This window comes from Salvelinus namaycush, chromosome 25, assembly GCF_016432855.1.
Source record: "Salvelinus namaycush isolate Seneca chromosome 25, SaNama_1.0, whole genome shotgun sequence".
NCBI lineage: Eukaryota > Metazoa > Chordata > Actinopteri > Salmoniformes > Salmonidae > Salvelinus > Salvelinus namaycush.
In genome coordinates, this window is record NC_052331.1 from 19767185 (window position 1) to 19787069 (window position 19885).

At 42.1% G+C, this 19885-nt stretch overlaps 1 protein-coding gene across 1 annotated transcript; it reads right to left on the reverse strand.

Annotated features, from left to right (window-relative positions):
• Positions 1-4693: 4693 nt before the first annotated feature.
• On the reverse strand, positions 4694-18492 carry LOC120020331 (cullin-1). Its single transcript, XM_038963908.1, has 22 exons — positions 18292-18492; positions 15941-16309; positions 15542-15719; positions 15174-15341; positions 15030-15080; positions 14815-14905; positions 14549-14712; positions 14255-14417; positions 13408-13538; positions 13158-13265; positions 12958-13064; positions 12718-12766; positions 8147-8278; positions 7806-7923; positions 7525-7601; positions 7293-7424; positions 6838-6930; positions 6495-6542; positions 6292-6374; positions 5959-6064; positions 5670-5783; positions 4694-5411 (listed from the first exon to the last, which is right to left on the reverse strand). Exons 2-22 carry the CDS (start codon positions 16078-16080, stop codon positions 5331-5333), a joined length of 2334 nt encoding a protein of 777 aa, XP_038819836.1. The 5' UTR covers positions 16081-16309; positions 18292-18492; the 3' UTR covers positions 4694-5330.
• Positions 18493-19885: the final 1393 nt, after the last annotated feature.

The window sequence follows — 19885 nt, forward strand, 5'->3', positions numbered from 1 at the left end:
GGACGTGCTCAATGGAATTGAGATCCAGGCTCTTCGCTGGCCATGGCAGAACACTGACATTCCTGTCTTGCAGGAAATCACGCACAGAACAAGCAGTATAGCTGGTGGCATTGTCATGCTGGAGGGTCATGTCAGGATGAGCCTGCAAGAAGGGTACCATATGAGGGAGGAGGATGTCTTCCCTGTAACGCACAGCGTTGAGATTGCCTGCAATGACAACAAACTCAGTCCGATGATGCTGTGACACACCGCCCTAGACCATGACGGACCCTCCACCTCCAAATCGATCCCACTCCAGAGTACAGGCCTCGGTGTAACGCTCTTCAATGATAAACGCGAATCCGACCATCACCCCTGGTGAGACAAAACCACGACTTGTCAGTGAAGAGCACCTTTTCCAGTCCTGTCTGGTCCAGTGACGGTGGGTTTGTGCCCATAGGTGACGTTGTTGCCGGTGATGTCTGGTGAGGACCTGCCTTACAACAGGCCTACAAGCCCTCAGTCCAGCCTCTCTCAGCCTATTGCGGACAGTCTGAGCACTGATGGAGGGATTGTGCGTTCCTGCTGTAACTCGGGCAGTTGTTGTTGCCACCGTGTACCTGTCCCGCGGGTGTGATGTTCGGATGCACCGATCCTGTGTAGGTGTTGTTACACGTGGTCTGCCACTGCGAGGACGATCAGCTGTCCGTTCTGTCACCCTGTAGCGCGCTCTTCGGCGTCTTATAGTACGGACATTGCAATGTATTGCCCTGGACACATCTGCAGTCCTCATGCCTCCTTGCAGCATGCCTAAGGCACATTCACACAGATGAGCAGGGACCCTGAGCATCTTTCTTTTGGTGTTTTTCAGAGTCAGTAGAAAGGCCTCTTTAGTGTCCTAAGTTTTCATAACTGTGACCTTAATTGCCTACCATTTGTAAGCTGTTAGTGTCTTAATGACTGTTCCACAGGTGCATGTTCATTAATTGTTTATGGTTCATTGAACAAGCATGGGAAACAGTGTTTAAACCCATTACAATGAAGATCTGTGAAGTTATTTGGATTTTTACAAATTATCTTTGAAAGACAGGGTCCTGAAAAAGGGACATTTATTTTTTATATTATTGTAAATATTGATCACGTTCCTTGTTTATGATCATATATTTTGAAACATTGAATGTTAACATTGTGAACCTATGTTATATATCTTTTACCTCCTGTTTCAGGAAGTGATGTCACTGAGTGTTGCCCCTATATATAGGACCTTCCACCCCCAAGACAGCATTGAATGAGCAGTATTCCGCCATAAGCAAACAAGAAAATGCTCACCCAGAGGTGGCGCTCCTAGTTGCCGGGGACTTTAATGCAGGGAAACTTAAATCCATTTTACAAAATTTCTATCAGCATGTTAAATGTGCAACCAAAGGAAAAAGAACTCTGGACCACCTATACTCCACACACAGAGACGCATACAAAGCTCTCCCTCATCCTCCATTTGACAAATCTGACCATAATTGTACCCTCCTGATTCCTGCTTACAAGCAAAAACTTAAGCAGGTAGCACCAGTGACTAGATCAATAAAAAAGTGGTCAGAGGAAGCAGATGCTAACACTGTTTTGCTAGCACAGACTGAAATATGTTCCGGGATTCCTCCGATGGCATTGAGGAGAACACCACATCTATCATTGGCTTCATCAATAAGTGCATTGATGACGTCATCCCCAGAGTGACTGTACGTACATACCACAACCAGAAGCCATGGATTACAGGCAGCATCCGCACTGAGCTAAAGGCTAGAGCTGCCGCTTTCAAGGAGCAGGACTCTAACCCGGAAGCTTATAAGGAATCCTGATATGCCCTCCGACGAACCATCAAACAGGCAAAGCGGCAATACAGGACTAAGATCGAATCGTACTACACCGGCTCTGACGCTCGTCGGATGTGGCAGGGCTTACAAACCATTACAGACTACAAAGGGAAGCATAGCAGAGAGCTGCCCAGTGACACGAGCCTACCAGACGAGCTACTTATATGCTCGCTTCGAGGCAAGCAACACTGTAACATGCATGAGAGCACCAGCTGTTCCGGAAGACTGTGTGATCACGCTCTACACAGCCGATGTGAGTAAGACCTTTAAACAGGTAAACATTCACAAGGCCGAAGGACCAGGACGTGTACTCCGAGCATGCGCTGACCAACTGGCAAGTGTCTTCACTGACATTTTCAACCTCTCCCTGTCTGAGTCTGTAATACCAACATGTTTTAAGCAGACCACCATAGTCCCTATGCCCAAGAACACTTAAGGCAACCTGCCGAAACAACTACTGACCCATAGCACTCACATCTGTAGCCTTGAAGTGCTTTGAAAGGCTGGTCATGGCTCACATCAACACCATTATCCCAGAAACCCTTGACCCACTCCAATTTGCATACCGCCCCAACAGATCCACAGATGATGCAATCTCCATTGCACTCCACACTGCCTTTTCCCACCTGGACAAAAGGAACACCTATGTGAGAATGCTATTAATTGACTACAGCTCAGTGTTCAACACCATAGTGCCCTCAAAGCTCATCAATAAGATAAGGTCCCTGGGACTAAACACCTCCCTCTGCAACTGGATCCTGGACTACCTGACGGGCCGACCCCAGGTGGTAAGGGTAGGTAACAACAATTCTGCCATGTTGATCCTCAACACAGGGGTTCCTCAGGGGTGCGTGCTCCTGTATTCCCTTTTCACTCATGACTGCACGGCCAGGCACGACTCCAACACCATCATTAAATTTGTCGATGACACAACAGTGGTTGGCCTGATCACTGACAACGATGAGACAACCTATAGGGAGGGGGTCAGAGACCTGGCCGTGGGGTGCCAGGTCAACAACCTCTCCCCCAACATGATCAAGACAAAGGAGATGATTGTGGACTACAGGAAAAAGAGGACCGAGCACGCCCCCATTCTCATCGACGGGGCTGCAGTGGAGCAGGTTGAGAGCGTCAAGTTCCTTGGTGTCCACATCACCAACAAACTGACATGGTCCAAGCACACCAAGACCGTCGTGAAGAGGGCACGCCAAACCTATTTCCCCTCAGAAGACTGAAAAGATTTTGGCACGAGTCCTCAGATCCTCAAAAGATTCTACAGCTGCAACATCGAGACCATCCTGACTGGTTTTATCACTGCCTGAAATGGCAACCGCTCGGCCTCCGACCGCAAGTCAGTACAGAGGGTAGTGCGAACGGCCCAGTACAACACTGGGGTCAAGCTTCCTGCCATCCAGGACCTCTATACCGGGCGGTGTTAGAGGAAGGCCCTAAAAATTGTCAAAGACTCCAGCCACCCTAGTCATAGACTGTTCTCTCTGCTACCACACGGCAGCGGAGCGCCAAGTCTAGGTACAAGAGGCTTCTAAACAGCTTGTACCCCCAAGCTATAAAACTCCTGAACTGAATCTAGTCAAATGACTACCCAGACTATTGCAGTGCCCCCCCCCCCCCCCCCTCACCCCCTTTTTAAACTACTGCTACTCTCTGTTGTCATCTATACATAGTCACTTTAATAACTCTACCTGCATGTGCATAGTACCTCAAATAACCGGTGCCCCCGAACATTGACTCTGTATCGGTACCCAGTAATGAACGTGTCAGGACGAGACAGACAGGAAGGCAGCGTTTCTCAACCAGTCGAAATCATGAATCAGCTGGTATCATTTTTATGGATATATACAAATGACAATTGAAAAAAAGGTCAAATGAAACGAAGTGCAGCTAGTTATGGAAAAAGTACCCAATTATCATACTTGAGTAAAAGTAAAAATACGTAATGGAAAATGACTCAAGTAAAAGTGAGTCACCCAGTAAAATCCTACTTGGGTAAGTCTAAAAGTATTGCTAAAATATCCTTAAGTATCAAATGCAAAAGTATAATTCATTTCAAATTCATTACATTAAACTAACCAACAGCACCATTTTCGTGTCTTTTTTAATTTACGGATAGCCAGGGGCACGCTCCAACCCTCATATAATTCACAAATGAAGCATGTGTTTAGTAAGTTCGCCAGATCAGAGGCAGTAGGGATGACCAGGGATGTTCTCTTGATATGTGTGTGAATTAGACCATTTTCCTGTCCTGCTAAGTATTCAAAACATAACGAGTACTTTTGGGTGTCAGAGAAAATGTATGGAGTAAAAAGTACATCATTTTCTTTAAGAATGTAGTGAAGTAAAAGTATAAAGTTGTCAAAAATATAAATAGTAAAGTACAGATACCCCCTAAAAAACACTTAATTAGTACTTTCAAGTATTTTTACTTAAGTACTTTACATCACTGCGAGTTTGCAGTGACATTGATGTACATTCTGATGAAAGCTGATCATGTAGCAACCTTCAGTTCTAATACCCACAAAATCCCAATTTATCCTGTTGACAACGAGCTTTATTTGAGCTTAACAGTTTACAAATGACTAGTGATGAACAGCTAAGTATGTCATTTCGGGATTGTAATGTCAAGTAACCAGCACTGACTTAAAATCTCCAGGTGACATTTTTCATTCCTGCAGGCCTACACCCCCAATTATATGACGGCCCTGGCCCCCAAAGTGACAGCCTGAGCACAGAGAATAAATTCAGTGCACAGTATATATCCATTAATGTCTAACATATCATCCAAACTTTTACATCCGTTTTGAAGGAATAAAGACCATCAGAGGGCATACAGAAACCTTTAACTTTTATTTACCACATAAAAAAAAAGTGAACCACACTATACAAATGGTTTTCTGGTAGCAGGTAGCAATGCAGATTACACTTCTAAGGGCCTTTTTCAAACACACAGATCACGCTCTGGAAGTGCAGCTAAAATTGCTCATCTTTTTTAAAACACGTTCTTAATTTGCTCCTGCCACGTAACGCAGCAGTGTCTTAACAGCTTCTCCCCTATTACGTTGTTTTGCTCCTTAAATGCAGATAGGCAGTAGCATGCAACCCTCGGTGTGAAGGGTTTTGATTGGGTTTTTTGTAATGTTAACTTTGCAAGATAAAGGGGTAAAGGTCTCTGTCCATATTTACATATCAAAATGTATCTGTCGAACCTGAGCAGTTCAGATGGGATCTTCAAACAAACACTGGGCGAGCAGCTATCCCATAATCTCCGAGTTTAAAGGGAAGTCCAGCTTTAGCAACCACCTTGATGATTCAGAAGACTTTTCTTTCTTCTTTGTTTTTTTATTTTTCTCCTTCCGTGCTCGCATTCCTGACAACATTGGCCAAATGTCAAAAAGAATGATGTTTATTACTCAAGAAACAACTTAAAAAAAGAAAGGAGGAAGGGTGGAGAACAATGAAAAGGTTTTAAGCCAAGTAGCTGTAAGTGTCTTTCTCTCCGTCGACACGCTCCAGGTACTCCTTCTCTATCAGGATGTCGATGCATTTCTGAAAGACACAAACACACATGACCATAATTACCATTACTAACATGGCATATGTTGCATACAGAAAGTGGTTTCCATAAACCTACAGGAAACAACCGTAATGTAAAAACACAGTATAGATTTGTTACATTTCTGAAAGACAAACAAGACCGTTCCTACCATGGCAGGTGTTGCATTTACAGTATGTGGTTCCATGAAATCCTCTGGAGTCGGAAGGTAAATTGCCATCTAATGTTCCCTAATCTAATGCATAATTTACCTTGATGACGGGGACTCTTGGTTTAAACCTGGATGACAGCTGGTTCAGAACCTCTGCCAGGAGCTGCTGATGTTTCAGCACTTTACGCATCTTCATGATTCTCACGATGGCTGCCTACAGTAGGGTGGAGGAATACAACAGAACAGCCTTAAACAACAATATTCTAGACCAGAGTCATTTGTGCACGATGGATGATAAACATCGATTTTTGTGAATGTTAATGAGTGCTTGAGAGTGTGTAAATTTCAGTGAACAGAAGAGCATGATGATGGACTAATGGACAGTGTACCTGTATTAGCAGTTTCCTGTCCTCCTCTATGTTCTTGTGAGTGGTTTCCTGCTCCTGCTTCTGCTCTGTCTTCATTGGCACGTTAATGTTCACCCGAAGTTTCTTGCTGTCAAGATTAAAATCAAAACCTGCTATCAGCAACAGTTCATGGAATCGATTACAGTACAGTAACATCATAGGAATTATGAATATCTTTTTTACACCATTTGTACAGTTGTGATCTACACTGATAACATGGGTTGCATCCCAAATGGCACTCCATTCCCTACGTAGTGCACTATATAGGGAATAGGGTGACATTTGGAATCAGCCATGGTGTGTGTCATCACTCACTTTTTGTATCCCAGGAAGAGTTTTATTAAGGTGTCTGGTTTGAACTCCACTTCATCCACATTTGCGTTCTCATCCTCCAGGACCTGGACAAAAGAACATGGCTTAGGTCAAAACTTTCAAAGAGACTCTACATTGCTGAATGGTGATTCCCTATCAACTGGAGTTGTTTCTGTCTATCTGCTAATAAGAGGCACAAAACTTACCAGCAATTTGGACTTCAACAAGATTTGCAACACTTGCACCAAAATGTCCTGTTGGGGAAAAAAACAAACATTCATCAAAATGTATGAAGCAAATTAGTGGGCTGTTGCTTTCAGCTTATATCTTCACATCACAGCATAACATCTTCCTTTGAAAAACCATCCATCAAAGAAAATGGTCTGTCTGACAGTAACTTTTGAATTACATTTATTTTGAGTAACAGACAAATACAACAAATGTACAATGTGGACCCAGAGGATATCACTTGAAAGTATTCATTAAAAAGCTTGTTTCCAAAGTGGGTCTCGATGGTATGCTGGATCCGTTAGAGTTGTCAGTACTCACTATCTTGATCTGCGTGCTGTCAGTGAGCTGCTGCACTGTGTAGACATCCTCAGTGTTGTATTGTAGTAAGATGGCCATCTGGAAGGTAGAAGCCTGGGAGGACAGGAGGAGCAACAGGGAACACATCAAAACCATCTTACAGTACAGGATACCATGGCAACTCAGCTCCATGCATATGGTTGATTTGTGGAATTTTTGCTTGTTTCAAATCAAATGTATTTATATAGCCCTTCGTACATCAGCTGATATCTCAAAGTGCTGTACAGAAACCCAGCCTAAAACCCCAAACAGCAAGCAACAGCAAGCAATGCAGGTGTAGACAGTGAGCACACAGCAGTACGCTCCAGTATGTTTCTTCAACAGTGTTGGTTGATTAATGAATATTCCTAACTCGTGAGAGTCTGAAAGGACATAATTGCATTTTATTTGACCAGAGAGACAACAGCTGTACTCGCCTGTAGAGTGTATCTGTTTTTAAAGCAGTTGGTGACCAGCTCTCCTTTGGACAGGTGGTAGAGCCAGGTCAGCTTGCGCCCGCTGTGTCTGCTGGCGTAGAAGGCCGTGAACCTTTGGTAACTCCTCTCCAGCTGAATGAGGGCAGGAGAGAAGAAAAGAGAGAACGGTGAGTAAACAGGGATCAATGTCAGTTAATTGGGTCACAGTGGAGGATCCGTTAGTGTGTCTTACCTCAGAGGGCAATGCGAATGTACAGGACTGCTGGAAGGGCCAGGAACCAGAACTGAGGACCTGGATGCTGAAGTCCACTGGGATATAGACACACAAACAGATCAGCAATCTTCTTACCATAGTTCTTTGTTTCAAAGTGATTCTTTGTTTTACAGTTTGGTTAGGATACACAGGGCTGTAGATTCATCTCGGTAGCCGAGTTTCCAATAAACTCTTTTCTGTCATAATGAATCCCAGAATCTGGATACTCTCCTTTTGCTCATTAGTCACATTATACTCACAGTCCAAAGGCTCAGAGTTGGTGAGGTGCTTTTTGAATTGTTCATTTAGGTCTTTGCTGACGCCGATGTCCTGGAACATGCGCTGGAGTTTAGAGGTGTACTCGAAGCCACACGCTTGCTGTTAGGAAAGAGGGCAGGACATACCATTAAAACAGGGGTGATCCCAGGTAAAACACAGTCCAAACACTGAGCAACCAGAAAATATCTTACGGATTTGTATTTCAACAAACCAATCAAAATGCAATGGCAATGTCACAATAAAAACTGCAAACTGATAAAATGTGTTTCAAGGCAATTAAAGGGATTGTCATGAGGTGAACAAGATTTCAGTTGTGTACTACCTTCAGTTTGGAGATCATACTGGCTTCAGCATCGTCACTGGCGCTGTTCTGATGGACTAACCGCTTAGCCAGCATCTTGGCGTAGAACTTCTGGAACACATCTTTGTCCTCTATGTACTTAAAGACCACCATCTAGGGAAGAGAACACATAACAGTTAGATATAGAGTTGTGAATAGAGATCACGTCACATACTGTAAACAAACTAAAATACAACATCAGGCTGAAGGAGGGGGAGGAGATTGGGTCTGCAAGGCAGGCAGTTGTGGAAGTCCCAGTTTTCATCCTGTCGACTCCAGATAACCAGATGAAGTACCAGTGGCAGTGTAGGAATACCCATCCTTGCGTCCTAAATAGTAGGCTGTTCGAGTATGCGAAAAAATAAAGTTTAATAGTATGCCACGTTTAAAAAATAAAGTATACTTTAAATGCACTGATGTCATACTAATTTTGGCTTTGACAACAACTGATCAATTAGATATTGGGAGGGGCTACAGAAATCAATAAATAGTGGGAAATAACGCAATCGCGCATGACGCATTCTCAGTATGCGAAAATATAATGTGTAACTTTTCAAAAATCAGGTATAAAACTGCCAGGATGTTATACTTATTTCGTCTCTTCATCTAGTAGAATTCGATGCACATTTTCCCACAATGCATTGGAAGAGGTGGGCTGCGAGTGATAGGACCTAGTTCTCTTCAAGTAGCCAAACAACAAAACTTAATTGGGAAGATGCCTAATAGCGAAGCTTCTCCTGTGGTGTTCAAATGTAGGCTAAGTCATTTTGTTCTCCTTAAAATGATCACGAGTATTGCATCATAGGATACATCTTTGAAAACAGAAGTCTTTTTCTCTTTCTTTTTTTTAACCAAAAGTGGATTTCTGTTTTCTCAAAGTGTTTCTTGTTCTCTTGGCTATCGTCAGAGCTTTTAAACTAAATACTAAACCATCTTTTGATTTCTGAATGTGATGGCACCGGGGACTCAGGATGTGGCTGCGTTGTTGATGTCATGTTAATCAGGCCTTTTGATTTGAACATATGGATTGTTTTCGTTTTGTAGGCTAGGCTACCTAATTAACTATTTATGGATCAATCCTTAGCAGTCATTCTGATCTTGTTCCCAATGATCGGTGCTTTAGTTTATTATGTTGCTGTCCAGCGGTTCTGAATTTGCGATGCACCCGACTGTCCATGTTTTTTTGTGCAATAGCATTTTGATTTGAACATCCGAAAGGTTTGTGCGTGTAATAGGCTATTTTATTTCATTTATATATGTTACAGCACTATGGTTTCACTAATAAATATGCTGAAATGGAACCAAATTATCGTTTTTGGTCTTCAGTCCTTTTTACACTGAACAAAAAATGAAACGCAACATGTAAAGTGCTGATCCCATGTTTTCATTAGCTGAAATAAAAGATCCCAGAAATGTTTCAAAGGCACAAAAAGCTTACTTCTCTCAAATGTTGTGCACAAATTTGTTTACTTCCCTGTTAGTGATCATTTCTCCATTGCCAAGATAATCCATCCACCTGGCAGGTGTGGCATATCAACAAGCTGATTATTTATTACTACACAGGGGCACCTTATGTTGGGGACAATAAAAAGACACTCAAATGTGCATTTTTGTCACAACACAATGCCACAGATTTCTCAAGGTTTGAGAGAGCGTACAATTGGCATGCTGACTGCAGGAATGTCCACCAAAGCTGTTGCCAGAGAATGTAATGTTCATTTCTCTACCATAAGCCGCCTCCAACATCGTTTTAGAGAATTTGGCAGTACGTCCAACCAGCCTCACAACCACAGACCATGTGTATGGGGTCGTGTGGGTGAGCAATTTGCTAATGTCAACGTTTTGAACAGAGTGCCCCGTGGTGGTGGGGTTATGGTATGGGCAGGCATAAGCTACGGACAACGAACACAATTGCGTTTTATCAATTGGCAATTTGAAAGCACAAAAATACCATGACGAGATCCTAAGGCTCCTTGTGAGGCCCAGTTTTTTTTTAGGTATCTGTGAACAACAAATGCATAACTGTATTCCCAGTAGAGGTCGACCGATTATGATTTTTTTAACGCCGATACCGATTATTGGATGACCCAAAAAAAGCCGATACCGATTAATCGGCCGATTTTTTTATATATATATTTGTAATAATGACAATTACAACAATACTGAATGAACACTTTTATTTTAACTTAATATAATACATCAATAAAATCAATTTAGTCTCAAATAAATAATGAAACATGTTCAATTTGGTTTAAATAATGCAAAAACAAAGTGTTGGAGAAGAAAGTAAAAGTGCAATATGTGCCATGTAAAAAGGCTAACATTTAAGTTCCTTGCTCAGAACATGAGAACATATGAAAGCTGGTGGTTTCTTTTAACATGAGTCTTCAATATTCCCAGGTAAGACGTTTTAGATTGTAGTTATTATAGGACTATTTCTCTCTATACCATTTGTATTTCATATACCTTTGACTATTTGATGTTCTAATAGGTACTTTAGTATTGCCAGCCTAATCTCGGGAGTTGATAGGCTTGAAGTCATAAACAGAGCAATGCTTGAAGCATTGAGAAGAGCTGCTGGCAAACGCAGTAAAGTGCTGTTTGAATGAATGCTTACGAGCCTGCTGCTGCCTACCACCGCTCAGTCAGATTGCTCTATCAAATCATAGACTTAATTATAATATAATAACACACAGAAATACGAGCCTTAGCTCATTAATATGGTCAAATCCGGGAAACTATCATTTCAAAAACAAAACGTATATTCTTTCAGTGAAATACGGAACCGTAAATATTGCTGTTACATTGCACAACCTTCAATATTATGTCATAATTACGTAAAATTCTGGCTAATTAGTTCGCAACGAGGCAGGCGGCCCAAACTGTTGCATATACCCTGACTCTGCGTGCAATGAACGCAAGAGAAGTGACACAATTTCCCTAGTTTAATATTGCCTGCTAACCTGAATTTCTTTTAACTAAATATGCAGGTTTAAAAATATATACTTCTGTGTATTGATTTTAAGAAAGGCATTTATGTTTATGGTTAGGTACATTCGTGCAACGATTGTGCTTTTTTGGCAAAATTTTGTTAAATCATCCCCCGTTTGGCGAAGTTGGCTGTCTTTGTTAGGAAGAAATAGTCTTCACACAGTTCGCAACGAGCCAGGCGGACCAAACTGCTGCATATACCCTGACTCTGTTGCACAGAATGCAAGAGAAGTGACACAATTTCTAGTTAAAAGACATTCATGTTAGCAGGCAATATTAACTAAAAATGCAGGTTTAAAAATATATACTTGTGTATTGATTTTAAGAAAGGCGTTGGTGTTTATGGTTAGGTACACATTGGTGCAACGACAGTGCTTTTTTCGCGAATGCGCTTGTTAAATCACCCGTTTGGCGAAGTAGGCTATGATTCAATGATAAATTAACAGGCACCGCATCGATTATATGCAACGCAGGACAAGCTAGATAAACTAGTAATATCATCAACCATGTGTAGTTAACGTGATTATGTTAAGATTGTTTTTTATAAGATAGGTTTAATGCTAGCTAGCACCTTACCGTGGCTCCTTGCTGCACTCGCATAACAGGTAGTCACATCACAGCTTGCCACGCAGTCTCCTCGTGGATTGCAATGTAATCGATCATAATCGGTGTCCAAAAATGCCGATTACCGATTGTTATGAAAACTTGAAATCGGCCCTAATTAATCGGCCATTCCCATTAATCGGTCGGCCTCTAATTCCCAGTCATGCAAAATCCATAGATTAGGTCCTAATTTATTTAGATTGACTGATATGAACTGTAACAGTAAAATCTTTGGAATTGTTGCATGTTGCATTTATATTTTTGTTCAGTATGAATAGGATAGATGGACTATATGGGCTACAGTAAAGATTGAATGTGATAGTCTGCCTTTAACCAGCCTAAGTAGGCCTATAACTCCATTCCTACTCTACTCAGCATTTAGAGAAATTAATCAAATTGGAAATTAGCTATTGTCAGGCTCGTTAATGCGATGCAGGGCCACGGTCAGTACGTTTCTACATTCTGGAACATTCAACTGAACGGAAACGAGATTCCGTACTGAACGACCAGTTGAAAAATCGGGAGGAGTTGGGTTGTGGAACGCTGTCAGCCTGGCCACTGCCCATTAAATACATCACTCATTGCTTCAAGCTACACATCGCCACACCCACCAAATGTACCTCAAAGTCCATTCAAGAACGTTTTGGGAAACGTGTCGTTCAGTACCAACCATTCCGCAATGTGGCAAACGTTTAAGCTAACCAAACGCACCTCATGTCTGTTGAATTTGCAAAAATCCACCCGCACTCGGCCCCGACTCACCTACTCAGCCAGTCAGGAGCCGCTACTGCATGGCGGCCGTGGCATACTGCATACTTTTTTACTAAACAGTATGTGCTGAATAGTATGCAACAATGTGTACATAATATGCAGTTTAAGTATGTAGTACGCTAGTATGGGTATTCAGACATGCCAGTGTGACACCTGAACACTTGAGAAAAAGCAGTCCCCCAACTTACCACTTGGTTTAGTGTGTCTTCCAGCTCTGCCTCCTCTGGGTTCTTTGAGCTGTGCGAAATAAAGAATTTCATTTAAAATCAATGTCAATGTGAACCATTTCAGAACAAAAGTCAATAGCAATACTAGAGTGCAGGCTACTGCCCTCACTGCTCTCAGGCGTGTGTAGACTTGAATATCAAACTGTGGGTCTGGAGTTATGTATTGGGTGAATGCATCAGAGGAGAGACTGAGTGACACACCTCTTCTTCAACAAAGAATCACAGTATCTAGCCAGCAGCTCTGGGGATTTGCTGGACGACTGCACCATCTTGGTCACAGCATTGTTGTTTATGAAGCGTCCACAGGCCTGGAAAAAACAGTTCAAACTTAACAGCAACAGTGTGCGTGACACCATATGAAAACCTCTTACACCACAAAATATAGTAAAATTTGACCATACCTTGTCTAGAGCAGCAACAAAACCAGCGTCGTTGTTGAACGCTGACATTACTAAAGCATTATACTTTTTGTGGACGTCTAAGATGGTCTGGACATACATTTTGGGATCCTGTGGTGAAGTAAACGAAAACAAGAAAGTCAAGGATAACCCAAGTGAACTGGAGAGTGTCTCAGATGAATCCAATAAAGATGTGAACCTTTGGGTAAAAAGTATGCGTAAATGTCACTATTTTATCCACTGTAGTTCTTACATTGAGAGCCGCTTCTCCACACTTCTCTATAGCAGCAAGGCCCTGGTTGTATATGTGCGTCTCCAGGAGTTTCTTCAGCTCTCCCAACCCATCAGTGATTCGGGACACCAAATTGTACATCCGCCCAAGGTCTACACAGAGATATAATATATATATATATGAGAATAAATGGTGATAACCACAAACATACATTTACACAGCCAAAGCTCACATGGAACGTACATATACAGTAAATGTACATATAGAAGTACATACACAGTGTACAAAGCATTAGAAACACCTTCCTAATATTGAGTTCTGCCCTCAGGAAAGCCTCAATTCGTCAGGGCATGGACTCTACAAGGTTTCGAAAGCGTTCCACAGGAATGCTGGCCCATGTTGACTGCAATGCTTCCCACAGTTGTGTCAAGTTGTTGACTGGATGTTCTTTGGTTGGTGGACCATTCCTGATACACACCAGAAACTGTTGAGTGTGAAAAACCCAGAAACGTTGCAGTTCTTGACACATTCAAACCGGTGGGCCTGGCACCTACTACCATACCCCGTTCAAAGAAACTTAAATATTTTGTCTTGCCCATTCACTAACTGAATGGCAAACATACACAATCCATGTCTCAATTGTCTCAAGCATTAAAAATCCTTCTTTAATGCTTTTTTCCCCTTCATCTACACCGATTGAAGTGGATTTAACAAAAGACATCAGTAAGGGACCATAGCTTTCACCTGGTCAGTCTGTCATAGAATGAGCAGGTGTTCCTAATGTTTTGTACATTGTGTATAAATTTATGGAAAGTACACAAAGCAAAAAGGCAAGTCTGGCAATTGCCATCTGGACTCTCCTCTGTACCTTCATTTTTGTCAGCGTCCAGAAGATTTTGGAACTCTGTGTGGAAAATCTCCAGGTGCTTCTCGATGAGCACCTGCTCACACTTGCGGGCCAGCTCGTCCTGCGTGCTCTCATGGAGGTACACCTGCACCCTCCGCTGCTCCTCCAAAAGACGTGCCTCCGCCTGAGAGAGAGAGGAGAAAAAGAGAGCAGAAGGAGACGGATAGAAAGAAGGATTCGGTTAACATTTTTACACTAAACAAAGGCCACAGATACAGCTACTATTTCGCTCGATGCACAGGTTTGATAACCTACCTTCTTCATGTACTCAGTAACAGGGTTTTGTTGCAGGAACTCTGTGCTCTCTCGTGTGTAGAAGCGCTCGGTGTCTGCCAAGAACTGAGTCTCAAAGTACTCTTTGTAGACCGACAATGTGGGGCCTTTGGCAAAGGCATCATCCTCATTGAGGCCCAACTCAACTAAAAGACACACAACTCTACTGTCAGAGCCATGAAATAAGATTTTTCACAATAGTTTCATATTGGTTGACCAACACACAACTAAAATATGCCAGGACCTACCATAGGATTGGACGACTCCACTGATAAGCCTGGTGTTGATGGTCTCTCCGTTACGTTCCTTCTCGATGAGCTTCAATACAGCATTTGTGACCTTAGTTGCGGGGGGGAAGAAATGTAAGGTAAGCCTTCAACAAAATGTACATTATCACAATCTACTCACTAATCAACTAAGACTGGGAATAACTTTTCCACAGCTGATCTGAGGGGATACTCACTTGTTTATTCAAAGGTCTGAAAAGGCATTCCCTCCATGTCACCAAAGCGAGCTGAAAGGAGAGGAAAGGATGGGGCGATGCATACGGTTGAGAAAACCATTAAGATGAGATGTGGGTTAATAAAATGATTGTCTATCATCTTACGGAGTAGATTTCATAGATCCCTTTGCGCCCCTCATCACACTCGCGGCGGACCCAGTGCCGGTTGAGGTAGGCACAGATACCATTCAGCACTTTGCTGGAGAATCTGTAGTCTTCCCACTGCTGTGTGTAGAACTTTAATACACTCTCATCCATCAGGTCTTCTCCATCCTGCAGATGAAGGGAAAAGAGAGGGAAGAGAAGAAGAGACTGATATTTAGTTAAAGATAAGCATGCAAATGTGGTAGGATATTTCATATGCTTCCTTTAACCTCTTTTGAAAGGGCTTATGGAAAATTAACCAGTATTCAATTAATTCAGTCACTTCATTGACCTCAGTCCATTTAAAAAGGTACAGGAAAGAGCATTACCTTGAGCAGGTTGGTCAGGTAGTTCTTGAGGAATTCCTTGAGTCTCTTGTAGAGCTCCAGGCCCACAAACTGGGCCCCTCCTGGGGTGGGGGCCTTTTTAGAGGGCTTGGATGGCGGGGGCCCTGCCCCACGGGCCTGATTGGACTGGTGCACACTGGTACAGTAGTTATAAACATGTCTGGGTGGTGCGTTAAGGCAACAACATAAATGTAGAAACTGAAAATACTGACAAATGGATTTCCCCCAATTATGCTTCAAACTGATTTTTTCCAGCTTTGCCATTTTGTTTGACTAACCAGGCATAGAAACCATCCGTTAACTATGCCCTTTAATAAACACACCGCATTAGGAAGTACATTAGTCAGAGAAGCCTTGCAGTGCATCTATGTGGAAGGATACGTGTAGAGTTCCATGTATCGTGCTTTGGCCATGCTCTGTCTGGTGTACACCTGCTGTATTCCTGCTCGCAGGTCGTCCCAGATCTGGTCTAGGCCAATCTGTTTGAGCCCATGAGGGTTCTGGCTTCTGTTGGATGACATTGTCTCTTTGCTTGTTGTTGCTCTCTTCTCAGTTGCTGTGTCACGTTTTGTTTTATCGCGTGTAATGAAACTGTCAAGAGCTACTCCTCCATAAGGTGATGAGAGAGGCCACAATCCAACACAAGACAAGGTGGGGTCTTCTCTTCAGAGTGGCAGACGATATTGGAAGACCCCCTTCAAGTAGCAATCAGGAGAGCACCCTGCCAAGAGACCTGCAAACACACACACACTACAAAAAACATTGTAAGAAAGGAGCACACATTAGTATAAGTCACATGGTGCACTCTGAAGTGTAAGATAAAATGTTGGAAAAATCAATTAGCTCATCAATATATGCATTATTTCAAAACTGCTTCCATTATAGACTACACTACACAGAAAAATGATTGGAATAAGTCCCCTGCCACACAAAGCTGCTCTCTAGACAGGTGCTAATGTATGACATATTGTAAGAGATTAGCTTGGTCAGTGTTATATTGACTCCAGCCTCCCATTGATCAGGACCTAGCAGCTGGGCTTGAGGTCTGACCTTCACTGGTCCTGAATATTGTAACTTTAATACAGTGTCAGTAAGTGTGCCTGTCCACCGCAGTGCAGCGATGCCTGGGGGGAATATGGCTGACTGGATTGGGCTTTCCTTCAGCTTGAAACCTAAACCCTGCTGCCCTCGGCTTCTGTTTACCATGTGCATGGCGGGGCTGATTTCCGGCATGGAGAAGGACATCCTTCAAGTATAATTTAATAATATATTGAAGGTAGAGAAATTACAAAGAAAAAGAAAAACCATGATTTAAAAGGAGACAAGCACACAGAATTATGATTTCAAGATTATGTAGGCCTAACCTGATCTTGTTTCATTACTGTGTTTATGTATGCAAATATTTTAATTTAGATTCTACTAAGTCTTAGAATACAACCATAGACGTGTATCTGATAATATCCTTGGTTACTAGAGACAAATGTATCTAATAAGAATATGACTTGTCTTGAATGCAGAAACACTGCATGCACTTTGCATGAATGACAAACATGAGATGGTAACATAAGTGTTGGGCTTAATCGTTTAATAACCAACTGTTCAAGATAATTTGCTACTCCTTCAGTCAAGGCTCAATTATTCATAATCTTATCAGACAGGGTTGGCTCTCTGTAACCATGGCAACAGATGCAGATAACGCAGAAAACTCACTGGAAAGAGGTAGCCTAACCTCTCAAAGTGGTGTGGGTGCTTTGGATGGAGGGAACTAGCATATGTGCAGTAAAGGTAGCTTGCTGCATAACAAAGTTCTGAAACAGTGACACTAATCCAGTTCAACAAATAAACAAATATAACGTCGGACAGTTGGCAGCAAAGAGGTAGCTACATGATCATAGGGATAATAACGTTATGTTTGGGCAAAATGATTGTCACTTAGCTGGTAGCTAACAACAATCTTGGAATGCCTGGCTTGCAATACGTCGTCACATATCTATTCTGTCTATTGTTAGCTAGCTCCATAGCTCACTGTCAGTTGCACAACTGTTAATATTGATAACTAGTAACGTTAGGTAGCTAGCAAAAGGCAACATCGTTGTAGCTAACGTTAGCTACAGTAACTTTATCTGGCTATATACACCTGTACAGTCTTCCGGCACGATCTAGGTATCCAGGGAAACTTCTGAGTTTGTGACTAACTAGCTTTATCATGCCATGGCTAAACCTGTACGTTAATATTAACCTGGTCAGTGAAGCGTAAGCAACAATAGCAGATAATAATGGTTTGGACTAGCTGACGCTAGCATTATTTGCTAGGTGTATGTAGCTAGCTAGTAAAATCAAATAACTACTCGATAACAAGACAAACTGTACATTTTGATTGACAACTGTTATTTAGCTAACATAGGGCACTGGCTAGTACTAACATGATATATAGATAACTAACGTTAGCATGCTAACTAACGTTACCGCGAGAAATGAGGCCTGCTGTTCGGCCGCAATGCTAGCTAGCAAAGTTAGCTGTCCGCAGAAGGCAGCCGAGATAAGACAGCCAGTCGGTGTTGGCTGTATAAACACAACACAAACTAGTCTAGTGCGCGTTCAGTTTTTGTATAACCAGTTAACTAAATAGGTACAAAAATATCAAAGTTCACTGGTGATATGTGTAGCTAGCTATGCTTAGCTACTGTACTAGCTATCTAACAAGCGAACGTAGCTAGCTGACGTTAGTTTACCATCGTCCAGTAGCAGTAGTGCTCGTTCTTGGCTCCAAATCAAAGAAAACAGTGCAAATTAGACACAAATATTACGTTTATAATCCGAGTAGAGTATTGGAAAATCCCCTTTCTAAAACAAATCCCCCTTTCCCTCTAAATTATTTACTTTCACTGCCACAACAATAGCTGCGGCAGTGTATAGAAATAACACTTCATAAATCTGCGTTCACAGAAAGATGTCCCATGGAATTTGAGTGTGGAATTTAACGTTCCGTATACGGTCGGCGGATAATAAGGCCATTTTGTTCCATGTCACAGCCTGGTTTGTGAAAATGTCAAACTTCTAAGGAAAACTGATTGATAATGATGTATACCCCTACTACAACAGAAAACAATTCGTGTCGTCATATTCTAAAACATCCTATAATTTTAATATGGTTTTATGGGTCCGGCTCTGGCATAGTTTGATGAACCAGGCTACAGGTACAAGTATAACAATCAGCCAGATGGTTCCCCTTCCACTCACCATCAAATATTATTATGAGACTGGCAGTAGGAGAAAATGGAGTAAGATGGATTTTGGCAGTAGGATCTGTAACACTGAGCTAAGTCTGGATGCTTGATGTTACATCCAGTATAGCATCCAGCTCAGAGTTAAAACATCCTGCATAGCATCCAGCTCAGCGTTGCATCCAGATCAGTTACATCCAGCATCCAACGTCCGGCTCAGAGTAACATTCAGCATCCAGCTCAGTTATATCCAGCATCCGACTCAGAGTTAGTTACATACAGCAACCAGCTGAGAGTTACATCCGGCTCAGACTTCAAATAAATTTTTATTTGTCACATTTTTTAAAATTATTATTTTTTAACTAGGCAAGTCAGTTTAGAAATATTTCTTATTTATAATGACGGCCTACCTTGGCCAAACCTTGCCCTAACGACGCCAAAGACAGCCAGTTGTGATACAGATACAGATGTCATACTTTGTTTTTGTACTGGCCCCCCGTGGGAATCGAACCCACAACCCTGGCGTTGCAAGCACCATGCTCTACCAACTGAGCCACACGGGGTCAATTACATTCAACATCCGTTTCAGAGTTACATCCAGCATCCGGTTCAGAATTACATCCAGCATCCGGCTCAGAGTTACATCCAGCATCCAGTTTAGCGTTACATCCAGCATCCAGCTCAGAGATACAGTTGAAGTCAGAAGTTTATCTACACCTTAGCCAAATACGTTTTTCACAATTCCTGACATTTAATCCTAGTAAAAATGAGTTCCCTGTCTTAGGTCAGTTAGGATCACCACTTTATTTTAAGAATGTGAAATGTCAGAATAATCGTAGAGAGAATGATTTATTTCAGCTTTTATTTCTTTCATCACATTCCCAATGGGTCAGACGTTTACATACACTCAATTAGTATTTGGTAGCATTGCCTTTACATTGTTTAACTTGGGTCAAATGTTTGGGGTAGCCTTCCACAAGCTTCCCACAATAAGTTGTGTGAATTTTGGCCCATTCCTCCTGACAGAGCTGCTGCACGCGCTTTTTCAGTTCTACCCACAAATGTTCTATGGGATTGAGGTCAGGGCTTTGTGATGGCCACT

Bases quoted from the DNA above. Each gene is read 5' to 3' on its own strand.
- LOC120020331 (XM_038963908.1), bottom strand. From the start codon at position 16,080: ATGTCATCCAACAGAAGCCAGAACCCTCATGGGCTCAAACAGATTGGC. The intron at 13,539-14,254 runs GTACAGAGGAGA...ATCTCTGTGTAG, and splicing joins GGACGCTGACAAAAATGAAG to ACCTTGGGCGGATGTACAAT. The intron at 6,543-6,837 runs GTGAGTACTGAC...TTTCCCCAACAG, and splicing joins ACAGCACGCAGATCAAGATA to GACATTTTGGTGCAAGTGTT.